This window comes from Pelecanus crispus, chromosome 10 (genome assembly GCF_030463565.1).
Source record: "Pelecanus crispus isolate bPelCri1 chromosome 10, bPelCri1.pri, whole genome shotgun sequence".
NCBI lineage: Eukaryota > Metazoa > Chordata > Aves > Pelecaniformes > Pelecanidae > Pelecanus > Pelecanus crispus.
Genome location: NC_134652.1, coordinates 13,090,113 through 13,117,498, shown reverse-complemented (window position 1 = coordinate 13,117,498; position 27,386 = coordinate 13,090,113). Strand labels below are relative to the sequence as shown.

General features: G+C 42.0%; 1 protein-coding gene across 1 annotated transcript in view; it reads right to left on the bottom strand.

Moving 5' to 3' along the window:
• Positions 1 to 27,386, bottom strand: part of SORCS1 (sortilin related VPS10 domain containing receptor 1) — a 305,005-nt gene that overhangs the window by 195,832 nt on the left and 81,787 nt on the right. Inside the window, exon 2 of the mRNA XM_075718060.1 lies at positions 16,984 to 17,051. Coding sequence (XP_075574175.1) covers positions 16,984 to 17,051 — 68 coding nt within the window. The remainder of the gene's footprint in view (positions 1 to 16,983; positions 17,052 to 27,386) is intronic.

The window sequence follows — 27,386 nt, the reverse complement described above, 5'->3', positions numbered from 1 at the left end:
CCCATGGGAAGCCCATGCTGGAGCAGGCTCCTGGCAGGAGCTGTGGACCCATGGAGAAAGCAGAGCCCAGGCTGGAGCAGGTTTTCTGGCAGGACTTGTGACCCCATGGGGGACCCACGCTGGAGCAGTCTGCTCCTGAAGGACTGCACCCCGTGGGATGGACCCACACTGGAGCAGTTCATGGAGGACTGTCTCCCATGGGAGGGACCCCACACTGCAGCAGGGGAAGAGTGCGAGGAGTCCTCCCCAGAGGAGGAAGGAGCAGCACAGACGATGTGTGACGAACTGACTGCAACCCCCATTCCCTGTCCCCCTGCGCTGCTCAGGGGGAGGAGGTAGAGAAAATTGGGAGTGAAGTGGAGCCCAGGAAGAAGGGAGGGGTGGGGGGAAGGTGTTTTAAGATTTGGTTTAATTTCCCATTACTCTGCAGATGTTCTTATTCCTCTCTCCTACGCAGTTTTGATCGGTAATAAATTAAACTGATTTTCCCCAAGTTGAGTCTGTTTTGCCCATGACGGTAATTGCTGAGTGATCTCCCTGTCCTTATCTCAACCCATGAGCTTTTTCATTATATTTTCTCTCCCCTGTCCAGTTGAGAAGGGGACTGATAGAGCAGCTAGATAGATACATAGATAGAAGGTGATAGGGCTGCAAGATATAAAACTTCTTGAAACTAACAAAGGAAAGGACAGAAGCAGGAAGGCCATAGAAGCAGCATTTTAGGAAGGAAAGGAAGGGACAAACCTATGTGGGAGGCCAGGATGACAATGCCCAGTGAGATATTGTTAAGACATGTACATGATGACTGTCAAGTATAGGTCAAATACATAGGCTTTAAGGCATCTGAGATGTTGCTGATGCACTTGGCATCCTCTCCCCGGATGGATTTGAGCTGGTTAAGTACAGCTAGAAGACTTCAGTTCCTATGTGAAACAAAACAGGTGCCAAAATGAATGGAATTATGCAGCCAGATTTACACCACACTTCTCATGTGTGCTTTCCCTATGTGCCAGACTGAGCTATGACCTTTTTTGTGTTTTCCAAAGTAACAGAAATCCTTCCATCAAGACTAGATCCTTAAGGTTACTAACATAGATACCAATGCTCAATCTTTAATTAGAAGGGGGGGAGTTCCTGCATAAAGGCAGGTAGACAGAGTGAGTGTTGCTATCATTCTATGTATGATATTACCTGGAGCCACTGAGAAAAATACTGGCAATAACTACATGATTCCCCTTTTCCCCAACTTTCCTCCATCAGTGAATAGATATTTTGCAGCCAGTAGAGGCTGACTCATCCTATCAGATGGTGAGTGTCTAGGCTTCACAGAAGCTAAGGCTGCCTTTCAGATTTCATTCTCAAAACAGAGATGACACAGCTTGCTGGAATTTCAACTCCCTCTGCTTTTTACTTTCTGACCAAGATTTCTGTAGGTATTTTTGGGGAGGGCTGTCTCATGGGAAGTCAATCTATCTAACAGGAAAGGAAGAGGTAGATTCAATTCTCTACATCACAATCAACCAGAAGGCAGCAGTGCAGTCATCACTAGGTTCATTCAGAAAATTAAACTAATCAACAAGCCAACAGTGTCCCCATTGTAGGTTCAGGCACACTAATTACACAGGAGTCACTGATGTGTTGAGTCATGTGTCCCAAAGTAGCTGAGTCTTCACCGTCAAGGTCATCGCCATGTCTCTGAAGAGGAAAATATTTCTGAGGTGGTAGGAACAATATGGCCAGCCTGGAAGCAATACAGAGCTGAATATCATACTTCCATTTTCTAGTAAGCAGCATGGTACAAATCTATACAGCACAAATTTACTAAAGAACCAGAATTTTTCCGCATTGCTTAATGGAGCTTTCCAAAGTAATCCCTTTTATAGTTTCTCCATTTATTAAAAAGATAAGGCAATACTTAAAGAGCAATCAATAAAACTCAAAAGACAGTCTGTTCTCAGTCTGCCATATGGAGCTCCTTGCCCTAAAGGCTACACACAAGCGCTATTTTGTATCATTCACTTTTTCATTTCCATAGGGCACTCCATCCAACATCAGGAGTGGCAAGTTCATTTTATAAGGTAAAATACAGCTGGGTGAATTTGCTTTCATCACACAGCAGGACTTCACATATATAAAGAGGTATAGGGAAAAGAAACTGGATGGCTAAAGGCACAGAAAACTTCTCATTTCTCAAGTATTAATTGAGCTCTCACTGCAGTTGACACAGGCCAACAACCACCTGGTGCTTTTCAGCTGTCCACAATTCTGGATGCTAAAAGATTATATTGGTTCAAATGATGGATACATTCTGAGTAGGAAAAATAACCCCCACATAAACACACACACCAAGGGCTAATAAATACCACTATTAAACACCTCTGCTGTTTTATAAAGTCCTGGAGTGAGAAGCCATTATTAGCTGGAAGGCTACGTCAGGAAAGTATCACAAATGTTTGGCCTTGTTCTTACACCCTTTCTTCTTTATCTGCTGCAGGTTCATATGGAAGAAATGGTACTGGGTCAAGCAGACCTTTGATTTGACCCAAAACAGCCCTTTGTACAACTGAAACAGACCTCATTTGTTCAATCATCAATTCTTACTGACTTGATGGGATCACTTATAATAAAACAGGCTAGAGTGTTAGCTGTTTTAACAGGAGTAAATAGCCTCAGACCTTCCCTCAGCTAAATGAGACACACTTGGATTTTGCATTTGGTTTGCAAGAAAGTTGCAACATGCAGCTCCTGTGTCACTGGAATCCATTTCATGAATAATTCTAGATCTTTCATTTTCTCCCATACCAAACAAAAAACCCCCATTTTTTCCCCTTTTTTCAGAGCATTAACCATTATTCCAGGAGTTACTGCACATCAAGAGATAATCCACACACATAAAACTAGGCTATTATATCCCTATACAAGTTTTTTTTCAAGTAATTTTAAGATAAATTCTGCAAATTAACAAGCCTTGTTTACTCAGAGAGGTTTATTCCATCTTCTTTCTAAACCAATTGACTCAGCAGGTTTCTTCTGAAACAATAAAGAGCAACTGAATGTAAGAGAAGCCAACTGCCGAAACCAATGCCTTTTTAATTATGTTAATAGAGGGGTTGGACAATGAATTTATACTTATTACAATACTGACCATTATTTTCTAATGGGACATAGATTGAATAGACTTTATAGCTACACTTACTGTATTTTCAACCACCTTTTCTGTTTACTTTGCGTTTTGATAATGCTAAAAAGCTAAGCAGTAATAGCATCTATCAAAATAATATCAATAGTAAGAAGAAAAGCCTAACAAGAAGGGTGATGCTGCTTTTATACTGGTGGCCAGAAGTCATTTCTGAAGCAGATCAACAGCTAGTGGAAAGTGGTGCAGTTTGACTCAGGTCAGTGAATTAATACCAGTTTCTACAAGGAGAAGAGCTGACTCCTCATGCAATGTCTAATCCATTAATCTTAACCATGTCTAATCTTCTTTGCTTCAAAAACTACATTTCCTCCCCCACCTCTCTTCAGTACTTGTCATTTTTTACCTGGCCTGAGCAATCTTTTGCCCACCTTATTCCACCATTCATGATATATTTTCTCTCTTTTATTTCATCTCCCAAGTCATTATTCTTATAAAGAGACACCAAACTTGCTTCACTTGAAATTTCAAGCATTTGTTTTATACATGACCTTAGGGCGACGTTTCAGATCTGTTTAATTTTATGTCTATTCTTTAATACAAATCAGCATTTCACCAAGTTAGCCTTGTGCTGAATTGGGTAATTTCAAATGAATTAATGTAAAATAATTATCTTAACAAAATGGACATGAGCAAATTTAGCCATGAGATGCAACTACATTACAAATAGCAACACTTCCATTGAGTACATTTACATATACAGAGTTCTGTGCTGCCACAACATCAGGGTGGGCAGGGCATCTCGTGTCAGAGCAGAAGTTCATTTAGCTCAGTACCCTGTCTCTGATGGTGGTTAACAACAGATATCTGTGTAAGACCTCAGGAAGTGTGAATTCATATTTCCTCTAAAAATCTCCCAGCCTCCAACAACTGGGATTCTGTGACTTTCAGGGCCACAGATGGCATCCTTCATAGGCATATTTAGATTGTTTGTGAAGCACAGAAACATCCTGAACAATGCGATACGCTGTTCTGCTTTCCATTTCTCTTTCAATTCTGCCCAGAAATCCCATCCTGGGTGCAGAGTTTTGTTGAAAATTGTATGTTGTCACAGAAAGCTTTTCATGCCAAATCAGTATCTCAAAATAAATGTTTCGTAGTTTTAATTTCTTTACAAATTGAACTCCTTGCTCCTTAGCTTACATAGCCATTGACCAAAGCAGTCCATCAGTCCATCTTGGCCCCTTCACAATGAGGCATGATGTCAGTTCTCTGCCTATTCCATCTCCTATGCACTGTCTGATTGCAGCTCTTCACCATGCTGTAAGTAGATAGCATATAGTGCTGTAAGTACAAGCTTCAGTCCTTGTCCTACTATTATGCTTTGTTGGACTAAAACACATTTCTTCAAGTGAGCTCAGCTTACTAAGTAATCCTTTTGCTCACTGTGACTACCTCAGGTCTCTTTATGATTCACTACCCTGCCTGTCTTAAAACTTGGAAATTATACCAGATTTATTACCAGACTAATGGCAAAAATGCCCTATATCACTGCACCTAGAACTAACTTTGCAGAACGTCATTAGAAATATCTTTCCAGGAGAGGATTCCTTGCAGCTGACTTTTGATAGACATGAATTTGCTGATTCTTGATTTTGCCTAAACAAATATTTCATCACCCAATAGCCACAAACCCAAACAGTGACAGAACACAAACCTCCCAACTTCAGCCAGTATCCTGTTCTCCGAACCATGCAGCTCTCTTGTATCACAGTAAGTTCATTCATACTCCTACTCACTCAGATCACAAACTGGGCTGATTAACTCACAAAGAAACACTAAAGAAGCAGAATCCCTGTTCCGAATCCAGGGCCCTTCTGTCCCAATCAAACAAATTACTGTGTTGAGGAAGAAAAGTCAAGAGATTGAAAATAACTCCTCCAAGTCTCTCCTAAGACTGCATTTGGCTTCCAAATGCTGTTGTGCATCATCTTAATAAAGCACTTAGGGAAATAAATCAAAGGCTATTAAAACACTTGCGACATCACACTTGCTTCTTTGAGTAACATCCACGTCTTGAATTTACAGTACACGTGTGCTGAGTAGGTGGTGCACTTTAAAGAAAAAATGAAAAATTTATTGGCTTCTTCCTCCTTTGGCTCCTTTACCAGAGATAAAGTAGACTGGGACTGTAATGTGCTTTTCTTACAAAAGCGTTAGCATTGTGAAAGCTGTTAACATACAAAGAGAGATTACAAAGAATAAGACCATTTACCTTTGAAAAGAGAACACTTAGAAGGGAAATTTACTGAGGTCTTTAAGTTTCTTTCTTACTACCTTCATCGTGACTAGCCTCTAAATTTCATGCTGCCTCATAACAATAGAGCACATCCCCACTCATGCATTGGCAGTGAAGAGAAATTATATTTCCACAATGCCTGCAGTCAGTGCACACTACTCACAGCAAAACGAGGTCAGTCTTGCAAGCCACAGATGTGCTTACTGGAAAGGGCCAATAATTTAATAGTCTATAATATATATAACTTGCATTTTTAACTAGGTATTAATGTTAAGTCATCAAAACTCATGTTTCAGGGCATAAGCTGATTTCTCTAGCAGGGCAAGAAAAGAAAATTATCCCAAAGGTGGTAGGGTTCTTATGGAGAGTTTAACACACTGATAATAGCTGTCATTTGTTGGGCACTGCTGGAGGCAGGCTAGGAAAAAAAAAAGCACACCACCTCTTGAAGGTTCTAGCACGGAAAACTAATTTTGAAGAAGAACTGTGCAAAAACTTCACATTCTTACCTACTCCATAGTATGGAAGGGTGTTGCTTCCACTTAGGCAGTGCTACCACCAAGTAAGGAATTAAAAAGGCTGCAGTTTTGCCTCCCTCACCTCCCAGAAACCACAAGAACAAAGGAGCTGAGAAGTTACAAACACAATTAGGGGAAAAGGTTGTTTCATATCTTCATAAAGAAAAAACTATTACAAGTGAAGTTCATAAAGATTTCACTTTGCTGCTAGCTCTAGTGCTTCTCCAATGTAGTAGCTCTTCCCAGCAATGCCGCACAGTCCATGGTCATAAAACATCTTCTGTGTTGATTTTTCTTCCTTGGAAAGAGAACTGACTATTTAAAAGGAATGGTTTTCAATCTCATTTCTTACCCTTTTGCAAGGATTAGCCTCTGTTCAGGCAGAATCCAAATTAAAGGTGTCATAAATAGACACAAAGATGGCAATCCACCCTGCCTGCAAAGATATCCAAGAGTTTCTCAAGGTCCTCTTAGGTACTAGATGAGAATATACCAGAAGTTTGGCTTGGTAAAGCATAGGCCAAATCTCTGTAGGCTTCAGCCATGGATGGAAACTGTAGGCTTATGCAGTTGTGTTTCTGCTCTGACTCTTCCAGGACTGTTTCTGATTAGCCAGTTTCATCCAAAACTCTCAGCTCATTTACTGCAGATGGACAGGTAACATAATCCCGTTACCCACACATGCAACAGTGAAGAAGCTTGCCTAAAGCTCTATGTAGGAAGGCTAGGACTCACAGCTGTGGTTCTCATGCCACAGCTCAAAACAGAAGATCTGCTGCTTCCTACCAGCAAGGACAGAAATAGAGGAGACCAAAAATGTGTGGTTTTCAGCCTCCTAGATTGATTCTTCAGAGCTGAGAGCCCAGGACAATGTAAACACACCTGAACCATCAGTAAGAACACAGTGACTTGCTGGTAAAGCACAATGGGAGCTTAGACCTGCTTACAGCTTCCTTTTATCCTCCTGTCTTATAGAAAGGTTATTTAGCACACACTTCTTCTGGCCTCCCATTTCCCTTTTAGCTTATTTAAAAAAGGTTTTGTATTCAAATGTAAAAGGACAATACTGGCCCAATTTTGATTGCAGTCCTTTTTTCCCCAGAGGTTACAGTGCCCATCAGACTGGCTGCTGAGTGCTGTACAGATTTTAAAGCCTGCAGTTTAACAAAAATATCCTGGGGAGTCAAGACCCACAGTCACAGCCTACTAGAGAAGACTGGCAGCTTTTAATCAGTGACAAGGACCCTGCCATCTCCTCAGACTGCCTTCTGGTGTCTGCATCCTTTCCACCCGGCTGTGTTTCCCCCTTATATATGGGAAACACCTGGCTCCCAGTTAACTGTGAGGGGGGTGTCCCCTCTCCTCCTGCTCTGCCATAGGAGAGAGAGCAACTTTGTAGCATTACCACCATAAAAGAGCAAAAATCTCCAGTTTTATCAGAAGTAAACAAATTTTGCTCTTGTTCACCAGCAGAACAGATTTTTTTTTTTTTAATTGCTGACAGTGTAATCATGTAAGCCAATAATCAACATTCAGCTAGTTTGCAGGAAAGCCAGGCTCAAGGCTCCTCTTGGCCTGATCAGAGCTGTGTTCCAAACCTCAGCCTTCGGTATGACAAAGCAGCATCTACATGTCCAGCGCACAGAGGAATCCAACCCATTCTGATTCCCCTTCCAGCCCATCCTGATTTGTCTTTCCAGCCAAGATACTTCAAGCAATGAAGAAAAAAGCGCTTGGGAACCAAGTGTGAGGAATCTATGTTTGGGCTTTCCCAACTGTACAGCAGTGGAGCCATTCAATTTTCTCTTCACCATGTGAAAAACAGGAAGTGGGGCTTTCTCCAACTACAGAAAAGCTGCAATTGCGAGCAGTCACCTGACTCAAGGAGCTCAGGCTTGAAGGAAAAACAGAAGGAAATGAATGGGAACACACACACAGATACGTACATAAAGTCTGGAAATATAGCAGTAAAAGCAAACTAGTAGAACAAACAACACTGTCTTTCTGCAAGAACTTTGCCTTGGGGAAGACTGGATATCAGTCTCTCTCTACCTCTCCTTATAAAGTAATTTAATACACATGTGGCACCTCTGAATTTCTATTACTTTTCAACTCAGCATCTCTCATACATACACTATCTATCTAGATTGCAAGATCATTGAAAAGAGGTTTTTTCTTCACACCCAACTACACAGGACACAGTAAAATGCATGCCAGGGAAATTCATACAACTTCCTTACAGAAGAAACTCATTTAGGGGGCAGGGGGAAATAATGGGTGAAAGAGAGAAGGAAGGCTTTTTACCTCCCATTAGCAAAGCACTGTAGTGGTTTAGAGTGCATTACAACTGATGTTCATAATAGACAAGACACATCTTCATCCACCACCACTTAATGCATCTCACCAGTGAAATGACTCGGTGCAATAGCAGGGAGAGGCTGCCTGCCAGGATAGAAACATTCCTGAATTCCCACATGCCTCCTCCAAGCCTTCATAAGGGGAAATCAAGCTGCAAACTCATTCCTTGCTTACCAGGAATAGTCTCCCTCAAGGTGTCCCTGTCATACAAGCACAAACCTTCTCGGTGCTGAGTATGCATAGGCCCTCAACAGCACATCCTAATGACAAGAGGCAAAAATGAACCCTCCTTGCCGTAACTGCTCGAGCTCCCTGCAAAGCACAACATTCACTAACAACACTGGTATACACACACAGATCTGGAGTCTCATCCAGTGGCCCTGGGCCTTCCTAACGAACAGCTCATGCATTGATGTCCTCCTGCCCTCCTCCCACTGAAGCTTCTGACACCAGAAAAAAAAGCCCGCTGCTGCTGAGTACTATGTTGTGCTCCGACGCACAGGAGACGCTGGCAGGACCACACTCAAAAGCTGGCTTTGCTATCACTATTGAAAACACAAGTTGATTAACTGTGGGCTTTATTTCTCCTTTTCTGTTTTGTCCAATTGTTATTTGGTAGGGTAGAGAAATCAGAAAAAAGGACACTTCCAAGCAAGCCACTATGTTTGGGTTTAAACAGTAGTCAGTTTATGCTGCATAACAAACATACCATTGATACATATTAAAATACGCATTTTTACAGTACATAGTTTCCAGGTGTTTCACTAAGTCCTTCAAGAGAGGCCCATTGAGACACATCTGGCTCTTTCTGTAGTAACAATAAAATTTGAATATTTGCCTGGATAATTCCCAAGCTGCAGAGGCATAAATATTTGGGACCTGGATCTGAAGACCTTAGAGTTAGTATAACTCACTCAACTGGAGTAGTTTTTTGTTTATCCAAGCTCAGGTCCAAAAACATTCTTTCCCTTTTGCGATTAGTGAAGGATATATCCCTCTGAAAAGATAAGGACAATTTTACCCAGCTTTGCAAAAGGAAGAGTGACTGTATAGATATGAAAGGGATGGAAATATCAGAACATAAAGGGTGTTTTGCTTTCTGTTTATGAACTGGTAACTACTGTGTTGTTTGTCTTTCCTCTTACATATCAGCTCCACTCTAGCTTGTCTGCAGTTATTACACAGTCACAACAGACAGATGAACCCCATGGGCTGGAACTAGAGATAGTTCTGCTATGTTTTCCAATATCATTTGCACAAACAGGTAGAGTCTAGGAAACAGATGTGCAAGTTCATCTTTGAATTTGTAGAACGAGAATGACAAACTGCATTTAAACATTGTATGTCTGTAAAGCGACATGAACATTGTGCATCTGTTATTTACAGTATATTGATAATATATGTCAGTATTAATATTCATTCTCTTGATTTACGTGTTTTTTCGTGCAGAAAATAGATTGGGGTTCTTTTTGATTTACTTGATAACACTCCTACATTTCATGACTGGTTGCAACAGAGAACACATTTTTTAATATGCTTAATAAATTTACATCGTCATTAGTGCTGAATATTTTATCCACGCAGACCAGGCAATGAGGACCACATCACTAAATCTGCAACCAAATATGATCCTTCAAAATATCAGGGTATGATTCTTTAAGCAACGTCAAGGCAGAATTTACTTGAGACTGATTAAACAAAGGCAGTTGTTATGCCACAAAATGCAAGGGTTTTACTCGCCCTCATCTTTCTGGAAAGGTAAGAGTGTGGTAAAATTCAATAAGATTTAAGTTTCCTGCTAAACTAGGATCTATTTAAGCAACTGATGTGGGTTGCTTCCTAGGTAGGTGTTTTTAGGGGGTTTGGGTGGGTTTTTTGGTTGGTTGCTTGTCGTCCGTCCCCCCCATCGTGTGTGTGTGTGTGTGTGGTGTGTGTGTGGTGTGTGGTGTGTGGTGTGTGGTGTGTGGTGTGTGGTGTGTGGTGTGTGGTGTGTGGTGTGTGGTGTGTGGTGTGTGGTGTGTGGTGTGTGGTGTGTGGTGTGTGGTGTGTGGTGTGTGGTGTGTGGTGTGTGGTGTGTGGTGTGTGGTGTGTGGTGTGTGGTGTGTGGTGTGTGGTGTGTGGTGTGTGGTGTGTGGTGTGTGGTGTGTGGTGTGTGGTGTGTGGTGTGTGGTGTGTGGTGTGTGGTGTGTGGTGTGTGGTGTGTGGTGTGTGGTGTGTGGTGTGTGGTGTGTGGTGTGTGGTGTGTGGTGTGTGGTGTGTGGTGTGTGGTGTGTGGTGTGTGGTGTGTGGTGTGTGGTGTGTGGTGTGTGGTGTGTGGTGTGTGGTGTGTGGTGTGTGGTGTGTGGTGTGTGGTGTGTGGTGTGTGGTGTGTGGTGTGTGGTGTGTGGTGTGTGGTGTGTGTGTGTGTGTGTGTGGTGTGTGTGTGTGTGTGTGTGTGTGTGTGTGTGTGTGTGTCCGTCCGTCCGTCCGTCCGTCCGCGCCCCTAGCTTTATTGGAGCTCTTTGTGATAGCAGGCAAAACATCCAAGGAAACTTTAGCAACCAACTACAAGAGTTGACTGTGCTACAAGTTTCTATTACTGTTAGTCATCAGGGTAAAATGAGCCCACTCACATAAAAAATTGACAGCTGTGGAAACTGCTAGGTCCCTACGGATCCCAATGGCTGAATAGTGTCCCATCACACAGGAAAAAGGCTGCACTCGGCTAGTGCATGAAATCCATGTTCTTAGCCCGCTTCCAGTGCAAGCAGATCTCCCACTGCGATCAAACCATAAAAAGATACTGCTTCCTACATGAATAGCTGAGTGTGCAAACTCATTCCTCCTTTTCCCCAAGATGCCCTCCAGCATCTATACACAGAGCAGCCAGTGGTTCACACGTTTGCAGGAGCGAAAATGAAAAAAATTAGGACACAAGGAAATGTCATTGTTACAATTTCACTAAATGCCCATGGGAGACAATGCAGCAGCATTTATCAAGCTCTGATATTCAGTTAAGAAAAGTGACTTACACTGAGCAACTGAAGCACCATATTTATAGATAAAAGCATTTCAAATAGTCCTTTTCAAGTTCCCCTTTCCTACAAAACTGCTGGTTAAAATGTGCTTAATGAGACTTTCCTTCCCCTCACTTTGTCAGTTCCTCTCATACAGATTTACTTTTCCTACCTACTTCAGCTAAAAGACCCGAATCTGCTATTGCAGAGCACACTGTGTCACTAAGCCACAAGTTATGACCTTATTAATGTGTCTCAGCAGGTAGAAAATAAATGTGAGTTGAGAACAGTCCATCTGCAAAACAGAAGGAACCAGCATAAAATGTGCAGGAGAATGATTAATACAATAACAGAGATATCCTGAAAATTCCCCTCAAAGGAAGTAAGAAAATACTGACAATCTTTCAAGTCTCCTGTTGCAAGAACTCTCTAGTCTAGGAAAAAAAAAAGTCTTCACGAACACATCAACAATACTGAAGATGACATGGGTGGCTATAGCTCCAATCTGTAGAGAGGGCATTCTTACATAGCAAGGAGCCAGAAAACTGCATGAAGAAACATAAATATGTGAGGCTTCAAAGCATCTATAGTATTAATAGCCACATAGCTGGGGTCAACTCACAGCCAAGACTTTTCAAGCAACAGGATTCAAGGGAGAGAAGGATGTCTAACAGAGATCACCTGGCTCATATTGCAAGGTTGTATTCAGATATGATCCTCAGTCTACATCTACCTCTCTCCCTGAGGCTTCTATCCCTAGAGCAGCTGCAAGAGAAAAGAACAGACTCCTGTTAGCCTTTGCTCCTTTTCAGTATCTCACATACTAACGCAAACCCATCTCTAACAGTAAGCATTTTCACCAAAACACTCCCATGTGTAATGGCGATTATGGGACTACCCAACATACAGACAAAACACAATGGTACTTAGACCTTAGTACCAAGTACCTAGGTCTGCATTAGCCTGATATCTTGTCTCCAGCAGTGGCTGAGAGTAGAAGAGAATAAGAACACAGTAAGGCCAGTGAATTCTTTATTTCATCAAGTTGTCCCGTGGACTAAATGAATGTTATTCCTATACTGAGAGGTGGCGATGCTCTGAGGGATCTGATTCTTCTCTGGCTTACTTAACTGAATTTCCCTTCTTGAAAAGACAGAGCTGCAGGATGATGCACGTTGGTGGTGTTGGAAGATGGGGATGTGTAAACTGATGGAGGGGTTAAAACACTAGTTCAAGGTTAAACAAAAAGGCCATGAAAAAGCTAGAAACAGAGCCTTGGAGTTCTGAGAATTTTTATCTTGCTGTGACCTCCGTAGTATTTATCACCAGGAAATCTTCAAAATATTGCAGATGTCAGTTAGCTAAATCCATTCGAAGCTCTCCATGGGAGGGAGGGGAGAAGCAATTATTAACATTCCCTGCTTTACATATGGGAAGGTAAAGCTAGATCTATATGAGGTGTAGCTATTTTTTGGAATCCTTGAGATTCCTTTATGGCGTATGTACTAAAGCTTCCTTGCTGCAGAAACCAGCAGCAGTGAAGGACAGGCTTGAAGCGTTAAGTACTCCTGAACTGGGGAGCTCGGAGTTGAGGGACAGTGTTGGAGTGTAGGAGTATCATCAACAACTTCCAGAACTAGCAGAGCAACAGATTACAATTTAGAACACAAATGCTCTCAAACCAAGCAAACTCTACATCTTCCTACTTTCTGGCTGAAAAGCAAAGTTTAATTACTGCTATTCTTACAGCAAGTTCCATGAAATTACTCATTCCTGACCAAATGCAGAGCTATAAAAAGGCAAAGAGGTGAATGGCAGCACTCATTGCTTGTCAGCCTCTCAAGGCCCTGAGGGAAAGTGTCCTGCATGCACATCTTTCCAGAGTATCATATTTATACAAACAGAAAAAAGATTAGTCCCCCCCACAGCTGTCTGCAGCTCATGGATACCATAGTCACTATCCTGACATTTTTATTTATTGGAAACATAAGCTTATCTTACTCCAGTGGTAAAAAACATCTTCTCCTAACTCTCACAGCTTAATCCTCTTTGTGATCTGAGAGATATCTGGGAGAGGAAGAGAAATAAATCCAATACACTCAGTTAATTGCTCAGTGACAGATAATCTTTTCTCCATTTTCTTCCTCTTCTATAAAAAGAATAACAAAAAGTAAATAAAAAGCTCTCAACCAAAACTGTGGGAAAAGTCTGCGACTTAACAACAGCGTAAAGTCAGGCCCAGCCTGATGCAAAAATCTCATTTACCATGTACAGAAGCAGCAGCTCACTTGCCATCCAAAGCTCGGTAAGCACAGAGCCTTAGCACTGTAGAAGATTGTATAGATTCTCCCCATCTCTTTTCTCTTACTGTATTTCATCCCTTCATGTCTGTCACCAGTGGTTTCTTAATTCATCTGTAGTTTCCACCCATTAGTGCTGCAGCCAGCTGTAGTTAAACTGGCTGAAAAATTACAAAGGAATGCCATCCTAGCAGGTAGTAGTGTGTTTATAAAGAAGACAGATTCATATCTTGTAGGCGATAGCATAGTTATGTTATAGATGGTTACAGTCCCATCAGTCACAAGACTGCCTAAATAACCCAACTACACCTTCGAATGACAGATGTGGTTATAACCAGCTATAGCATAAATGACTCATGTCTGTGACATACTTCTAAACAGCCCCTCATCATTCATCAACCTTTTGAGAATGCACTCTGCACAGGAGGCGAGAGTGGCATTTCTTTGTCATGTATTCAACACAGAGATTCTTCTTCAGTTGTGGGTACCTGCAGAACTACCCATCTCTGCTATCCTTCAGAAACAGAACTTTTGACATCAGAAAATCAAACCAGACATGAGATCATGCTTTCTTCCATTCCCCAGCACCAAACCCAGAGGCATGAAATAAATTAAAGTGCAAGATGCATTTCTCCCCTTCTCTTAATTCTATTTTTTCCTATCTTTTTTAAACAAGCAGTGAGATTTAAATTAATGTGTCACTTAAACAGCCAGGAGGAGCAACAGCTAATAACCTCTCTGTCAGGTGCATTAAATAAGAAGATATGTCCATCTTGTCATTTCTTTTCATCACGCTAAGAACAGAGAAGCTGTCCTGGGATCTTCACAGGGATATTTATTAGTGACCTAAAGGCATGCCTGCATGGTGAGCAAGGATCTAACAGCAGAGCCAGACCCAGGACAGAGCATAACATAACCACCTGAGGCTTACGTAAGGCAACAGGATCGAGGAATGACAATGAAATGCAGTGGCAACTTTCAGAGCAGTCATGAGCACTGAAGAGCCGATCAAGAATAATGGAGCACTGCAAAGACAAGTGGATTGATTTTAGCTATCCTGGTTCTCCTTCAACACTTCCCAGTCCAAAGCACTTGCTCAGGGATTCTGGACGGTTGGCCATGCAACTGTAACCAAGTCCTGGCGAGTGACACATGCCAAGGGAACCTGAAGTGGATGGGTTCAAAGTAAGACAAATGGTTCCTCAAATAATCTATGGAACTGCTTGCTCTAAGATGTCACAGGTACTAAAAATTTTAACACACTCTAAGAGATATTAAGAAAGTTAGCTCACAGGATATTAATCCCCTGGTATATACTAAAATAAAAAAAAATATTCAGACCCTGACAGACCTTAAACTGAAGGTTGAGGAAAGACCCTAAACTTCAACCCTAAGAATGAATTCTAGGAGAATACTGGAGGAAGTGTCTGATATGATAATCCTGTTCATATACTCTTTCTTAGACTGCTTTTTGGTAACAGGCCACTGGGCTAGAGGAAATAATCAGGCTATTACTATGTTGTTAATCACGTTCTGATGTTAGGACTGTCTGAAGTCCAGAAAAGTGCACTGCACTCACTGGCTCTAGGACTGCTACACTGCCAAAGCCGCAGCTTCTAGTACATCCTCCAGTGACATCCCCACAGTCCTTTCTCTTTTAATCAAGGTAAAACTTATGCCATTGTGGCATGCTCCACAGAAACCAATTCTGAAACAGACAACAGCATAAGGTCATCAGCACAATTTTGTGCCCACATTCATACACCTCAACACTGTGATGTGGCTGTGCTATTTTCAGTCCTGAACCACTATCTCAACACAATTCTGCATTGCCTCACATGAAATAAGTAGTTCTTCAGCACTGTCAGCAATGGGGAAGGCTGTGTCTCCACATGGTGAAACACCATACCTTCCCCAATGACTGATGAAACAGAGATGAATATTTCTCAGGGTGAAATGACTGAGGGTAGTAAGAGGGAAAAAAAAAAAATCACATTTATGAATATTCTTTCTCAAAACCATTGAGAAATTAAACACTCTAGCCCAAACCCCCTTCAGAAAAACATTGCCAAAGCCACAGTCTTGAAAGGCCCTTTGCTATGGTGTACACACCATACCAAAGACAAAGGTAGTAGAGAAAATAGGATCATTTTTGACCTCAAGCCATAGCAGCAACGTATATGAAATGGAAAGATCTTATTATTCCCCCCCAGGAGGATGAGAAACCATTTATCCCGCCCCACAAAATACTAATACTTTTGAGTGTTCCTGTTGCTGTTCAGAACAAATCCTAGAAGTTTTGTATTTCTTTAGGGTTTGGGGGGTTTGTTTTAGCTATTTTTTTTATTTCTTCAGGCCAGTGTGTAGAGCACTAGCCTGAGTTCAGAATACAGTCCATGTCAAATCCTTCCTCTGTCATTCTCTTTAAAACCCTCCTCAGTTCCTTCAAACAGAAAGGTTACTTGTTTTACTTCTGACCCAAAATTCTTCCTTGGAGACAAAAAGCCTTTCCTAAACAAGTTTATCAAAACAAGTTCATCCTAACAAGAAGTTTTAGTTTCAAATACCCAGAGTTTTCTTGTATCAAGACAGTAGCCTGTCCACCTCCATCATTGACCTGCATACAAAACCCCTAGACTTCCCAAAGTTTCAGAGATGGAACCACAAGAAAAACTCCCTTTCATCCGTTACAGCTCATGAAAGTACCACGAGGGACATGTGAAGCAAATGCCCTTTAGATCCATTTTTCAGAGAGATAAAAACAGACACCATCTGCTCTCACTGAATCCAAACAACAGCCTTAAGAAACAGACCATGGCCCAACTCTTTCCTTTGGTTCACAGAGTGCATGATACACTTTGAAATCATGAAAGTATCAAGGCATTCCCTATAAATCAGTCTAGTAAGTCAGCATCTCACAGTAGAAGTGTGCAAGTAGAAATCAATTAACTGGTACTAATACTATCAATTCTGAATAAACAGACATTGAATACTTGCTCACAGGTACTCCCCCAGTCTTAGTAGCACTGACTTTTCATAGGGATCATTTGGGCAGTAGACAGCCATGAGATCCTTCATTATAAACAAGGACTTAAGGCTGTTGAGTTCTAAATATAAACCAATTGGATGATTTGATTCTGAATAAGATGGGAAAAGGGAAATCAAATGATAGCACGTTCATGAGGTATGTTATCTAGCTGAAACAAGACAATTAGACTTCAGCCTCTTTGTCCTTGAGTATGAAAGAAGTGAGAGAGGGTTTAGCTACAAACCTTCCAGCACATTTAAAAAAAAAAATGTAATTAAATTAAAGAATTGTATCAGGCTCTTCCTATTTAAGTAAGGTGGTAATTATTAACTGAATTTATCTCCATACCTCCAAAGAGAGCTCTCTGTGATGCTTCCCAGGTTGTAGTCATACAGCTTTGTCAGAATTAGAATCACCTGAAGGCAAAAGAAGAAATCATGGTTAGTCTCAAACAATTACTATCTCATAGAACTGAAATGACCCCAGGGAGGGCTTAGGATTCCTTTAATGGGTGCTTAACATAATTGAATGAATTGTTAAAAGCATTTGCCTAAACTGACATGGGAAGTATTTACAGAGATGTATGTTGAGCCATTCAGACCTTTTCTTGTTCAGCTGCTCTGCATGATATTGTCAACAGGTTCTTCCCTTAACCCCAGGAGGCAGAGTGCAGTGGGAAGATGATTTGCTAGACATAATGTTTCGGGATACAAGATGAGATCTGCTGCATGCAGCAGAAATAGTGATCCCTTCTGCTGTTTCACAAGCACTGAAACTCATAGCTGTGGTGCACAGATAACCCACTGGTCTATCTCCAGTCAAATTCTTTTTGGTTGTAGTAAATAACACAAGCAAACGATCACCAGTTTTGGCCTGGGAGACTCAGGCTGGACACCAGGAAAAAATCTCCACAAGGAATATAGTTCAACACTGGGGCAGGCTACCCAGAACATCTGTAAAGCACCCATCCTTGGAAGTTTTAAAGACCTGGCTAGACAAAGTCATGGCTGACTCGATCTATAGCTGAAAATAACCCTACTTTGAGTAAGAGGTTGAACCAGGGACCTCCAAATGTCTTTAACAACCGACATCTCTATAACTTCAGTGAAAAGTCTTAGATTCAGCCAGAATAGAAGTGTTTCCAGGTTTAGGAGTTTTATTAGCTCTTTTGATAAACAGCTTTTCCCTCCTGCCAAAACAGACACTTCTAGAATAAAATTATCTTACCAGAGGGAAGGAAGCAATTTTAGCAAAAAGAATTTCCAGCAAAACATTTCAGCTTGTTCTTTTGTTAATATCTTAAAAAAAAAAATTACTAACTTTCAAGATGATGGACTCCTTTAACAAGACCTACATTTGGGACAAACTACCAGACCATTACTATTGCTACTAATTTATTTTGCATTTCTTCCTGCCAGGTCACTGTATATCTTATCCTCTGCTCTATCCCATTAAAGCTGTAGTAAATTAAAGAGGCACAACACTTCTTATCTGACAAAACCCCTGATCTATATACCTCTACATTATTATTTTCAGCCTGGATTCCTAAGAAATGAGGCTCACTAATACACATCCCCCTGCTCCCTTGATAACATCACCAACTTCAAACAATTTGGCAGAGGAGCAAAGGACAGGAGGTAATTCAGTCCCTATAAGCTGTGCGCAAACTGGCACCAGCATGGCAGAGGCATAGCCACATGGCTGCTTGCACCGGGGGGAGAGGAACAGACCTTGCCGCTGCCATTTCCAAAGGCAAAAACCATCCTACCTCTTACACGCCAATAGCCCCAAACCAGCCACACCAGGAACTGTCTCTTTCCAATACACTCAGCATGTGAGACAAAGCAAAAAGCATGGCGATGCGGGAGCTAAGGATGTAAGCGAGTACATAGTTATTGCAATAGAGAAAGTTATAGGGGACAGAGCACACGCATCTGACAGACACCTGTTTCTACAACACAACTCTTAAATCCCTCATAGCACAGAGAGAGGCTGCCCAAATCACTTCCTATCTGCACAAACACAAGTCATGTGCAGCTGATAAGGGAGACAGGAGAGGCACCTGAGAAAACAGTGGTTTACCAGGGCCAACCATAACCAAACATCCTCCAGAAGAAAAGCAGCCTCCCTATTATCTGCTCCCATTTTAATCTCCCACCTCCCACTATGCCCACTTACTGCTTTATGTCCAAAATGAGAGCCTTATCCTGCTATCCATAAATAAATGGCTGCAAACTCAGGCTATTAAAATGCAAACCCCATCAGGCAGAAGACAAGGCGGGGGGGGCGACACCCCAACTCTGTACCTCAGTGCACCACACATACGGCTCCACAAAGGACTGAAGGCTGTAGCAGTGTCCCCAGGGAGGTGCCTGGTGCCCATGGCTGCCCCCAGCCCGCCCTGCTCCCCAGCCGGGTGAGGGACAGGCCCGGGCCCTGCCTTGCTGCCCGGCGGGGGAAGCCGCCCGCCTGCGCTCCCCTCACCCCGCGCCCTGCGCTGCTTGGTCACAGCAGGGCTGAGGGCAGCCCTGAGGCTCCCTGAGCTGCGACCGGGGGCCTGCCCCGAGGCTCCCCCCAGCGCCAGGCCCAGCCCAGCCCTCAGCTCCCGCCTGACCCCCTGGTCTGTCCCTGGGTCCCAATTTCCTCAGAGGCTCCCTCACATTTCCCCCCGCCAGCCCTGCCCCATGGCCCCACAGCGGCAAGCCACCCCCAGGCCCCTCCAGGTGCCCTGACCACCAACCCCGGGACCCCACCGTGTCCCCCAGCAACACCCACCCTGTAGCAACCGGGGACTGATCCACGGTGACCCCAACCCACCGAGTGGCACGTCCCCCTCAAACAACCCCACAGGGACTCCTGCTTTGGCCCAGGACCCAGAGGACAGCCAGCATGCCCCACTACCATGGGGGCAGTTCACACAACAGCCTTGACCGCTCCTCTGCTCCCCAGGGCACCCTGACATGGATATCCCCTCCATCCCCCAAAACGCACGAGCCCACTGCCATCCGGGAAATGCCTCCCTGTAGCCTGGAGGGTCCATCTTTGAAGAGGCGGCCAAGGTAGAAAGCGCCAGCCGCCTGCCGAGGCATCAGATGGCAGAGCTGCAGAGGGCACATATGCTTTGCGAAGGCTTGCGCCAATTAGGGCTTTATAAGTGCTAAATTTCAATCTCGACCCTCCCAGGAATGCTTATCGGTGACAGCAGGGCAGCTGTCTGCTCCAAACACAGAACTGTGCTGCTGCCATCCCTCACAGCACCCTCTGAACGGGTCTATAAATCCCAGTCAACAAATAAATAAAAATTAAGGCAGAGGAGACAAAGGAAGAGGAAGGGGTGTGCACATAAAGCCTTTCTGAATGACAACTCTCCGGATGAAAGGCAGCAGTGAATTCAGTGAGATTCAGTGCCAGCCTGGGTGCAGACCTTCCAGATGACATGGGAGTTGCGTGCACCCTCGGCTTTGAGCCTCCCTTGGATGTACAAAGCAGCTGGACAGTTGCAGGACAGTTGCTTATATCTTTTTCCAAGCCTCATTTTCTTCTCTTGGCCCTGTCGTCCTCTGCTTGCCAGAGGAACCAGAGATGTAAATGACTCTAATGAATATTCCCCTAATGAATATTTTGACATCTGGTAGTTTTAGAAGCAGACCTGAAGATATAGCAGGCATAGAAACTCAGAAGAGTAAATAGGAAAAATAGTGGTGTTTTCTCCCCATTATTTGCCACTGCTTGATGTAGTCTTGAGGAATATCATATAAGAATCAAGAAACACCTTCCCTATCTGTAAAACCCAAGAATTATAATCAGGCTAATTTTTGTGGAATACTAAGATTAGCAGTGTGTAATTACTGGTGTTAAATAGACTGAGAATTATTTTTCACAAATTACTCAGATTTTTACTTTTTTTCCAACTGAGGAAAACTCACAAATCTCAAAACTTCCATGTAAGAAAACCCCATTGAGAACTTTAATCTCCTCACTTGAGGAAAAAAATCGTAATTAACATCCCAAAAAGAATACAAAATGACAAAAAAAATTAAAAGTGCCAATATAAGAAGTCAAAATATTTTACTTCCAGAGCTGAAATGTCTCCTTTGTTCTTTTTTCTTCCCCCAGAAATTTCAGTAAAACCCACACATTCTTAGAGTGCTGTAGCTCTCTTGGAATTGATGATGGGGGCAGGGGGCCAGGGAACCCAGCTACATTCCATCATACTTCTTTTTGATATAGCTCTACCAATCCTTCTGCAGAGGCATCCCTGGACCCATCCAAATATGCATGTCAGTTGCAGACTAGCTACATCTACAACCCTAAATAATATTGCTATATCCTGGCTTCTTAGTAAATTTAGGATAAAATCCTAACATTTAACATTTCCAGGCTAATATTTGTATTTGACACCATGCTGCAGCATACATATGCGCCAGTTTGTTGGGTAATAGCTTCGATACTTCCATTTGGTGCAGATATTGTATTTCCAAAACACATAAGGGCTTTCCTACAGGAAGCATTCTCATTTTTGTGGAGCTGTAACCAGCTCCCAAATATCTTTAAGCTTATCTCTAGTTTCAGCAGTCTCCTTGCATCATTTACTGTGGTTCAAATACTAGCAATAGATCTGCTCAAACATGTGCAAAACAATTCATTGGGCAGAAAATTACTTATTTCTGCCCTAGAGTTCAGTCTTCTCTTTTCCCCATTTGTAATGATATTTGAATAACCTATGCAAGGCCATGATTTTGTTTATATTTACTTTTTCAGAAAACATATTTCTCTCTTGCTGTTCTCATTTCTTTCTTATTCAGCCTGTAAAGGTTAGTTCGTGTTTAAGATTGTTTCTGTTTGGGTTTGGTTTTTTTTTTTATTCCTTCTCTCTGTGGCTGTCACTGTGTAGTACTGAGGAACCTAATGAACAGAGACATGCATATTATGTTGTTCTAAATGTCAGAATTAGAGCTGTGAAGAAGCACAGTAATGAAATGAAAAATATTGTCTCACCTTTCCCCCCCCCCCCCCCGCCTTCCTTTGTTTTTGTTTTCTGGGACTGTGTGTTTTTCTCCCTTCTTTGCCACTTACCAATCAATGCAAGCTAACAAGAGCAAGCAGAAAAGAACAAGCAAACTAGAGATACAATGAAAAGGAGCTGAAAATCCAGTCTTATGCCAGCTCTGCTGTGAATACAGATAACCCTTCTTATTGCATAGAAATACAAGGCTTCAGAAAGTCTGTTCTTCATTAGGTTCAGCAGTTGAAGTGAGTTATTCTGCCATAGCAGGCAGGGAAGAGAAGGAAGGAGAAAACGTCTTCACTTCTGCATTGATAGCTTAGAGCAAAAGATAAATATCCTGATCCTGGGTTTACCACATCCCCAGTGAGTGCACTAACCACAACATATAGCAATAAAAATGTTTTGAGTTACTTATACAAAGTGGAAAAGCCCCAGCAGGCAAGAAACAGACAAAAGGCTTGGTGGGTTAGCACACTCAGATGGCAAAAGACAGAATGACAAAAGAGGTACTTAAACCTGGCTCACCCATCTCTCAAAGGAAACCAGTTCCCAGTGGCTATTCTAGGAAGGACAGGGTATTCACCTCTTGGACACCATTATGTTTTTCTTCAAACCAAAACAGCAGTTTCAAGGAAATGCACTTTGTTAATCACTCCTGACCTGTGACTGCTTTTTAAGACTTGGGATGTGAAGGCCCATCTATAGGTTTCAAGATGGAAATCAGTGGCTGGACAGAAAAGACTGCTCTGTGAATTTGCCAGTTTAGGCCCTAGGAGGCTCTTCCTTGGGAGAAATTGTAGGGTAAACATGGCTAAATTTTTCCCAGGACCTACCTTGGCTCACGTTCAACTGGTCCACACTGTCTCACCACACCCTTCCTTGCACTTTTGATGCAGGTTTACTACTGGGTGCTTTGTCTTGACTTTGTTTTCAACTGCTCTACAAATGCATCTAGCAAGGCTCCTACAGGGTATCAGCCAAAGCTCATCCTTTACTGCAGCATCAGTTCCAAATGTAGTGCAAGGGTTACCTTTAACCTGACTTTTCTCCCCCAGCAAAAAATATTTAGTCTCATCACACAGTGCTGAACTGTTTGTGAAGGGAAGGGAAGGGAAGTCTGCACACTGCTGCTGATCAGGTTCATAACACACTGGGAAGGAAGCAACTGGCTACGCTCTGTGGCTGTGCAACTTCTCTGCTGCTAACAACGTGTGTCCAGAAAGCAAGCAAGCCCACAGTAAGCTATCTTCTGCCACAGCTATGCAGAAACCAGCACCTGAGCCAGCTAATACGCTAGGTCAGGGATCTGTAACACTTTGCATTACTCACTGACAACTGCAAATTTACTCCTGGGAACGCTACATGAGCACTATGTTAAAACATGTCCATACTTATTCAAGCTAGGCTAAACAAGGGTGTGGACTGGAACAATCGTTGTGTTCAAGGTTTGGTCACCTTTATTAAAGGCCCACTACACAAAGTTGTCTGTGATAATCCAACTTAATCTCATTTATACCAACAGCACTCTCATCTTGGACACATTTTATCAGCTGTATTCTCACCACCACCCCTAGGTCCTCTCTGCAAATGCTTTCCACTTTACACAGCACAACAGGGCACTAAATTCAAACAAACAATTTCTATAGCTCCATGGTGATAGAGATTTTTCAAACAGAAGATCACAGTCAAATTTTTAAAGGTGTTCACTATAACTTCTTGGGCTAAGAAGTAACATTTTTGTTGGGTAACATTTTTACAATGTTACCTCTATACTGACCTAAAACTGTACCAGAAAGATTGGTCCTACAGGGTTCAAGTGCTGATTTCGAAATCGCAACAGGCCTTTGCTTATGAAGGCAAAACCAGCACCTCTGCTTTAATGTTTTCAGACTTCCATGCTTTGCATGTGTGTTTGCATCTGTTTCAGTCAAGACTGCAGCTGTCCTGGGATAAGCCACAGAACTAAAACACATTAGTCAATAGTCCACTTTCCCGACTTGCTCACCATCAGCTCTCAGGATTACTTGTGTACAGACTGCTCCTTACTCAACATTTTGTTGAAATCATTTGAAAGTGACACAAATGGTATAGTTCATAAAATATTTCTAATACCTGACTGCAAACCACTTACAGCAGCTTTCTGAATCAGTTTGAGAATCTGTTTCTTCTGTAGACTGTTAGTACAGTGATCAGACATCTCTTTTTGACCAGAAGTCCCAGAAAAAAAAGGAATATTTGCAACCCCGCCACCCCTGCAACCCAATGAAAGCCTTCAGGATGCTATTCTGTCCTGACTTCTTGTCCAGCACCACGGATTTTTGTGTCTCAAGCCACAGCCTTAGGAGCATATTCATTCCCAGCACAGGATAACCGAGATGGGTCTTCATGAACTCCAACATTAGTCCTGTATTAGAACTAATAGCTTGATAGGAAGCTTCTAATTTCAGTCATGTGCCAGCTACAAACTCTACACTACGACCTGATCTTCAGAATGCACAACTCAAGAAAAGAGCAGTCACAACAGTCTTCGCTCTCCTGTAGTGCTCTCCACCCATGCAAGAAGCATGCAACATATCCAGAGCTTATGGGACTCAAAACATGGCATGTGCAGTTTGGTGGCTCTGTTGTTACAAGCTGCAAATATTTAGGCACAGGGACTGTCTCACACAGGCACAGAACACACACTATCTTCAATATAACAGTGTTTTGTTAATAAGGTATTGTAAATACATATAGCTATGTGAAAAGTGGTAATGGTGCAACTATCCTTTACAAGACTTTCCTGATGGAACTGCCACACTGCCTTCTAATTGGGAAGAGAGAAACAAATACCCAGCCACAATCAAGACAGTTTAAGTACACCTTAATGTGTGGTGATCCGTGACTCCCTTATTAAACTCTCGAGATCCTTTCCATCGCCTACTTAGCAGGAACATAAGTCAATAACAAAGAAGCACTAAATTAAGTTTTCACAAGCTTGTTGGCCTGCTATAATTGAGCAGGAAGCTAAAGGACTTGAAGCTTTCTTATGCACTATGTGTTAATAAACCGTGTTTCTCGGGCTAGACTGCAGCGTTTGAGAGTATGCACCATTTAATCAAAGACTGGAAATAATTGGGCAACACCTATCTGTTCCCTTCTTCATCTCTACCTTTCCAATACAGCACAGAACTTTAGGACTAGGGAGAAAAAAAAGGGGGAACACAACCAGAACACAGGAATGTTCTCAATGAGTTGTTTGGTGAGGCAGCTACATGAGGAAATGTTTTCAAATACATTCACAAATAAGTCTGAATAATTCATGACTGAGAATTTTACAGGCTGCTCATGAATAAAAAAAGACAGACTCTAGAGAACTCATTATTTGGGGCAAATTACTGGTACAAATCTTGTTCTTCATATTATTATTTAGCAATTTGATACCATTCAGCAAGTATCAGGGTCTCTAACAACTATGCAAGTACCAACAACTATGGAGACATGAAGGCTTTGTGATTTGCTTTCCACCTCGATTGCGGATCAACAGGCTTCCTTATAGAAACATATCAGCAGGCAAAGGAAGAGAGGAAAAGTATGATAGAGAACAGCCACATGGTTACACAGCTAGACTACTAGCTCCCTATTTCACCACAGTCTTTGTTATGAAGAATCCGCAAAGTAAAAATCCTTTCATTTTTCCGCATCCTTCAATGGACAGAAAAAAGGTCTGATATTGCTCATTATCCCATCTGTGACAGGAGGCAATAGCAGAAGTTTTGAGAAAAAGCATTAAAAATTGTCCATGTACAGGGTGATTCGTCCCCTTACTAACTTTCAGCAATCAGATTATACTCTTCCTAATGCAAATAGGCATTCAAATATTGCCATTATTGTGCCTAATAATAAAAGGATCGGAGAAAGCACACAAGGATGATCAAACATGTGGAACAGCCTTTTTTCAGTGAGAAATTACTCCAACTCTCAATCCAAGAAAGAGACAAAGGAGATATGAACGACATCCCAAAGTCATGAGCATCCCGAATTGATTATTCACTGTTTTTCAGTACACAAGACCTAGGACAGCAAGTGAAACTGGGAGGTTCAAATACTACATATACATGGAGTTGGGAAATTCCTTCCCACTGTATTTTGTGGATACTGAAAACTTAACATTGGTTCAATGGGAGACAGGAGAAGTTCAGGGAAGAGATGTGCACTGAGGTCAATTAAATAAATAAAAATAGATCTAGCACAATGTTTGTGCAAGATTCCCCAGACATGCAATTTTAGCCACTGTTGGAGAGGGAATATGGCCAAGTACGGCAATTCTTTTGTTCTTATAGCTACCATAGGTAGCTTTAGCCCTCAAGAATTTGTCTAAATCTGTTTATAGTTATTCATATTTTTGGCATCTATAAAAACCACCTGTAGGCAAGAAATTCAGTGTTTGCCAAACATGGATACTAGTATTTCCTTTCTTAGTCCTGTATAATTCCATCAGTAGAGCAAGATGTATGGCAGTTTCTATTACACCCAGCTTACAGGGGTCCCTGGCATGGTGACAACTTTTAGAGGAGACAATACAAATTATAATAAAGAAAGGTAAAATGAGGCATCTCTCCCTCAAACCTTTCAAAGATAGCCCTGGTCTTCATGCTTGTCATCAGGACAAAACATAAATTTGTTACGGTCTAAAAAGAATTTACAGTACTACCACTACCAGAGCAGAGAGAAGAAAATTGTGCTCTTGTAATAGCTAAGCCCAAAGGTCAAGACACCGAGTTAATGCTTCTCCTGGCTCCAAAAGGGACCCAAATCTAGGCCTACCACATTCCAGAAAAACACCTTAGCCACTGCTGTGTTGAATAACTTATAAAGGGGAATTAATTCCCTGCTTTGAGCACTTTTTCCAACATTGAAATCCATTTTCACAAATTCCCCTTTAGTTCAATGAGAATGTTTCATGGAAATATTTCTGAGCAGCTCCACACGTGATTAATCAACTAAAAAAACCCCAAACACAATACATTAAAAGGAGTAAAGGGAAATTCCAGGGAGTAAATTACTGTAGGAAAGAAGCTGAGATATTCAGGTTCCGAAGTAAATGTAATAATAGATTTTCTTCCAGTGGAACAAATAGGCAGGACAGAGGACAAAAACAAGGGAAAAAAACACCTGTCATCTTGAAATGTTTTAATACAAAGGCAAATAGTTAAGAAAGACACAAGTTTTCATTTCAGAAGACAAAAGTTGGTATAGAGAGAATCAATTACGCACTATAATTGCATTGATGCTTAAAAGCCATTAGCATGAGAGCTCTGGGCATGTTTCAAGAGGGAAATGCAGTCTTCTGTTTATTCATTTCACTGAATACGTGCATAGGCCTTTGGGGGGTTATTTCAGAATTAAGACCAGAGGAGGGCAAAGCCCTAAACTACTTGGAAGGAAATTTCTTCTCTTACACCCTATTATATTCGCTGTCAATCAGCAGCTCTTGCTTAAACACACAGTTACTGCCAGTGATTTAGAGTGGTCAACCAGAAAGGGCAAAAGGGTCAACTGCAGAAAAGCACTAAGCTGTTCTGTACCTGGCCTGTTCTTGGGCTTGCTATTGAAACACTCAGAGACATTCAGGAGGCTCTGGGCTTCGCCAAGGGACAAAGATTTTAAGTGCTGAGAAGCCATTTCTGAGGCAAATTTGGAAAGCCTGCATATCTACAAGTAAAACTTGCTTCTGAGGAGTTTCTCAGACACCTGATCTTAC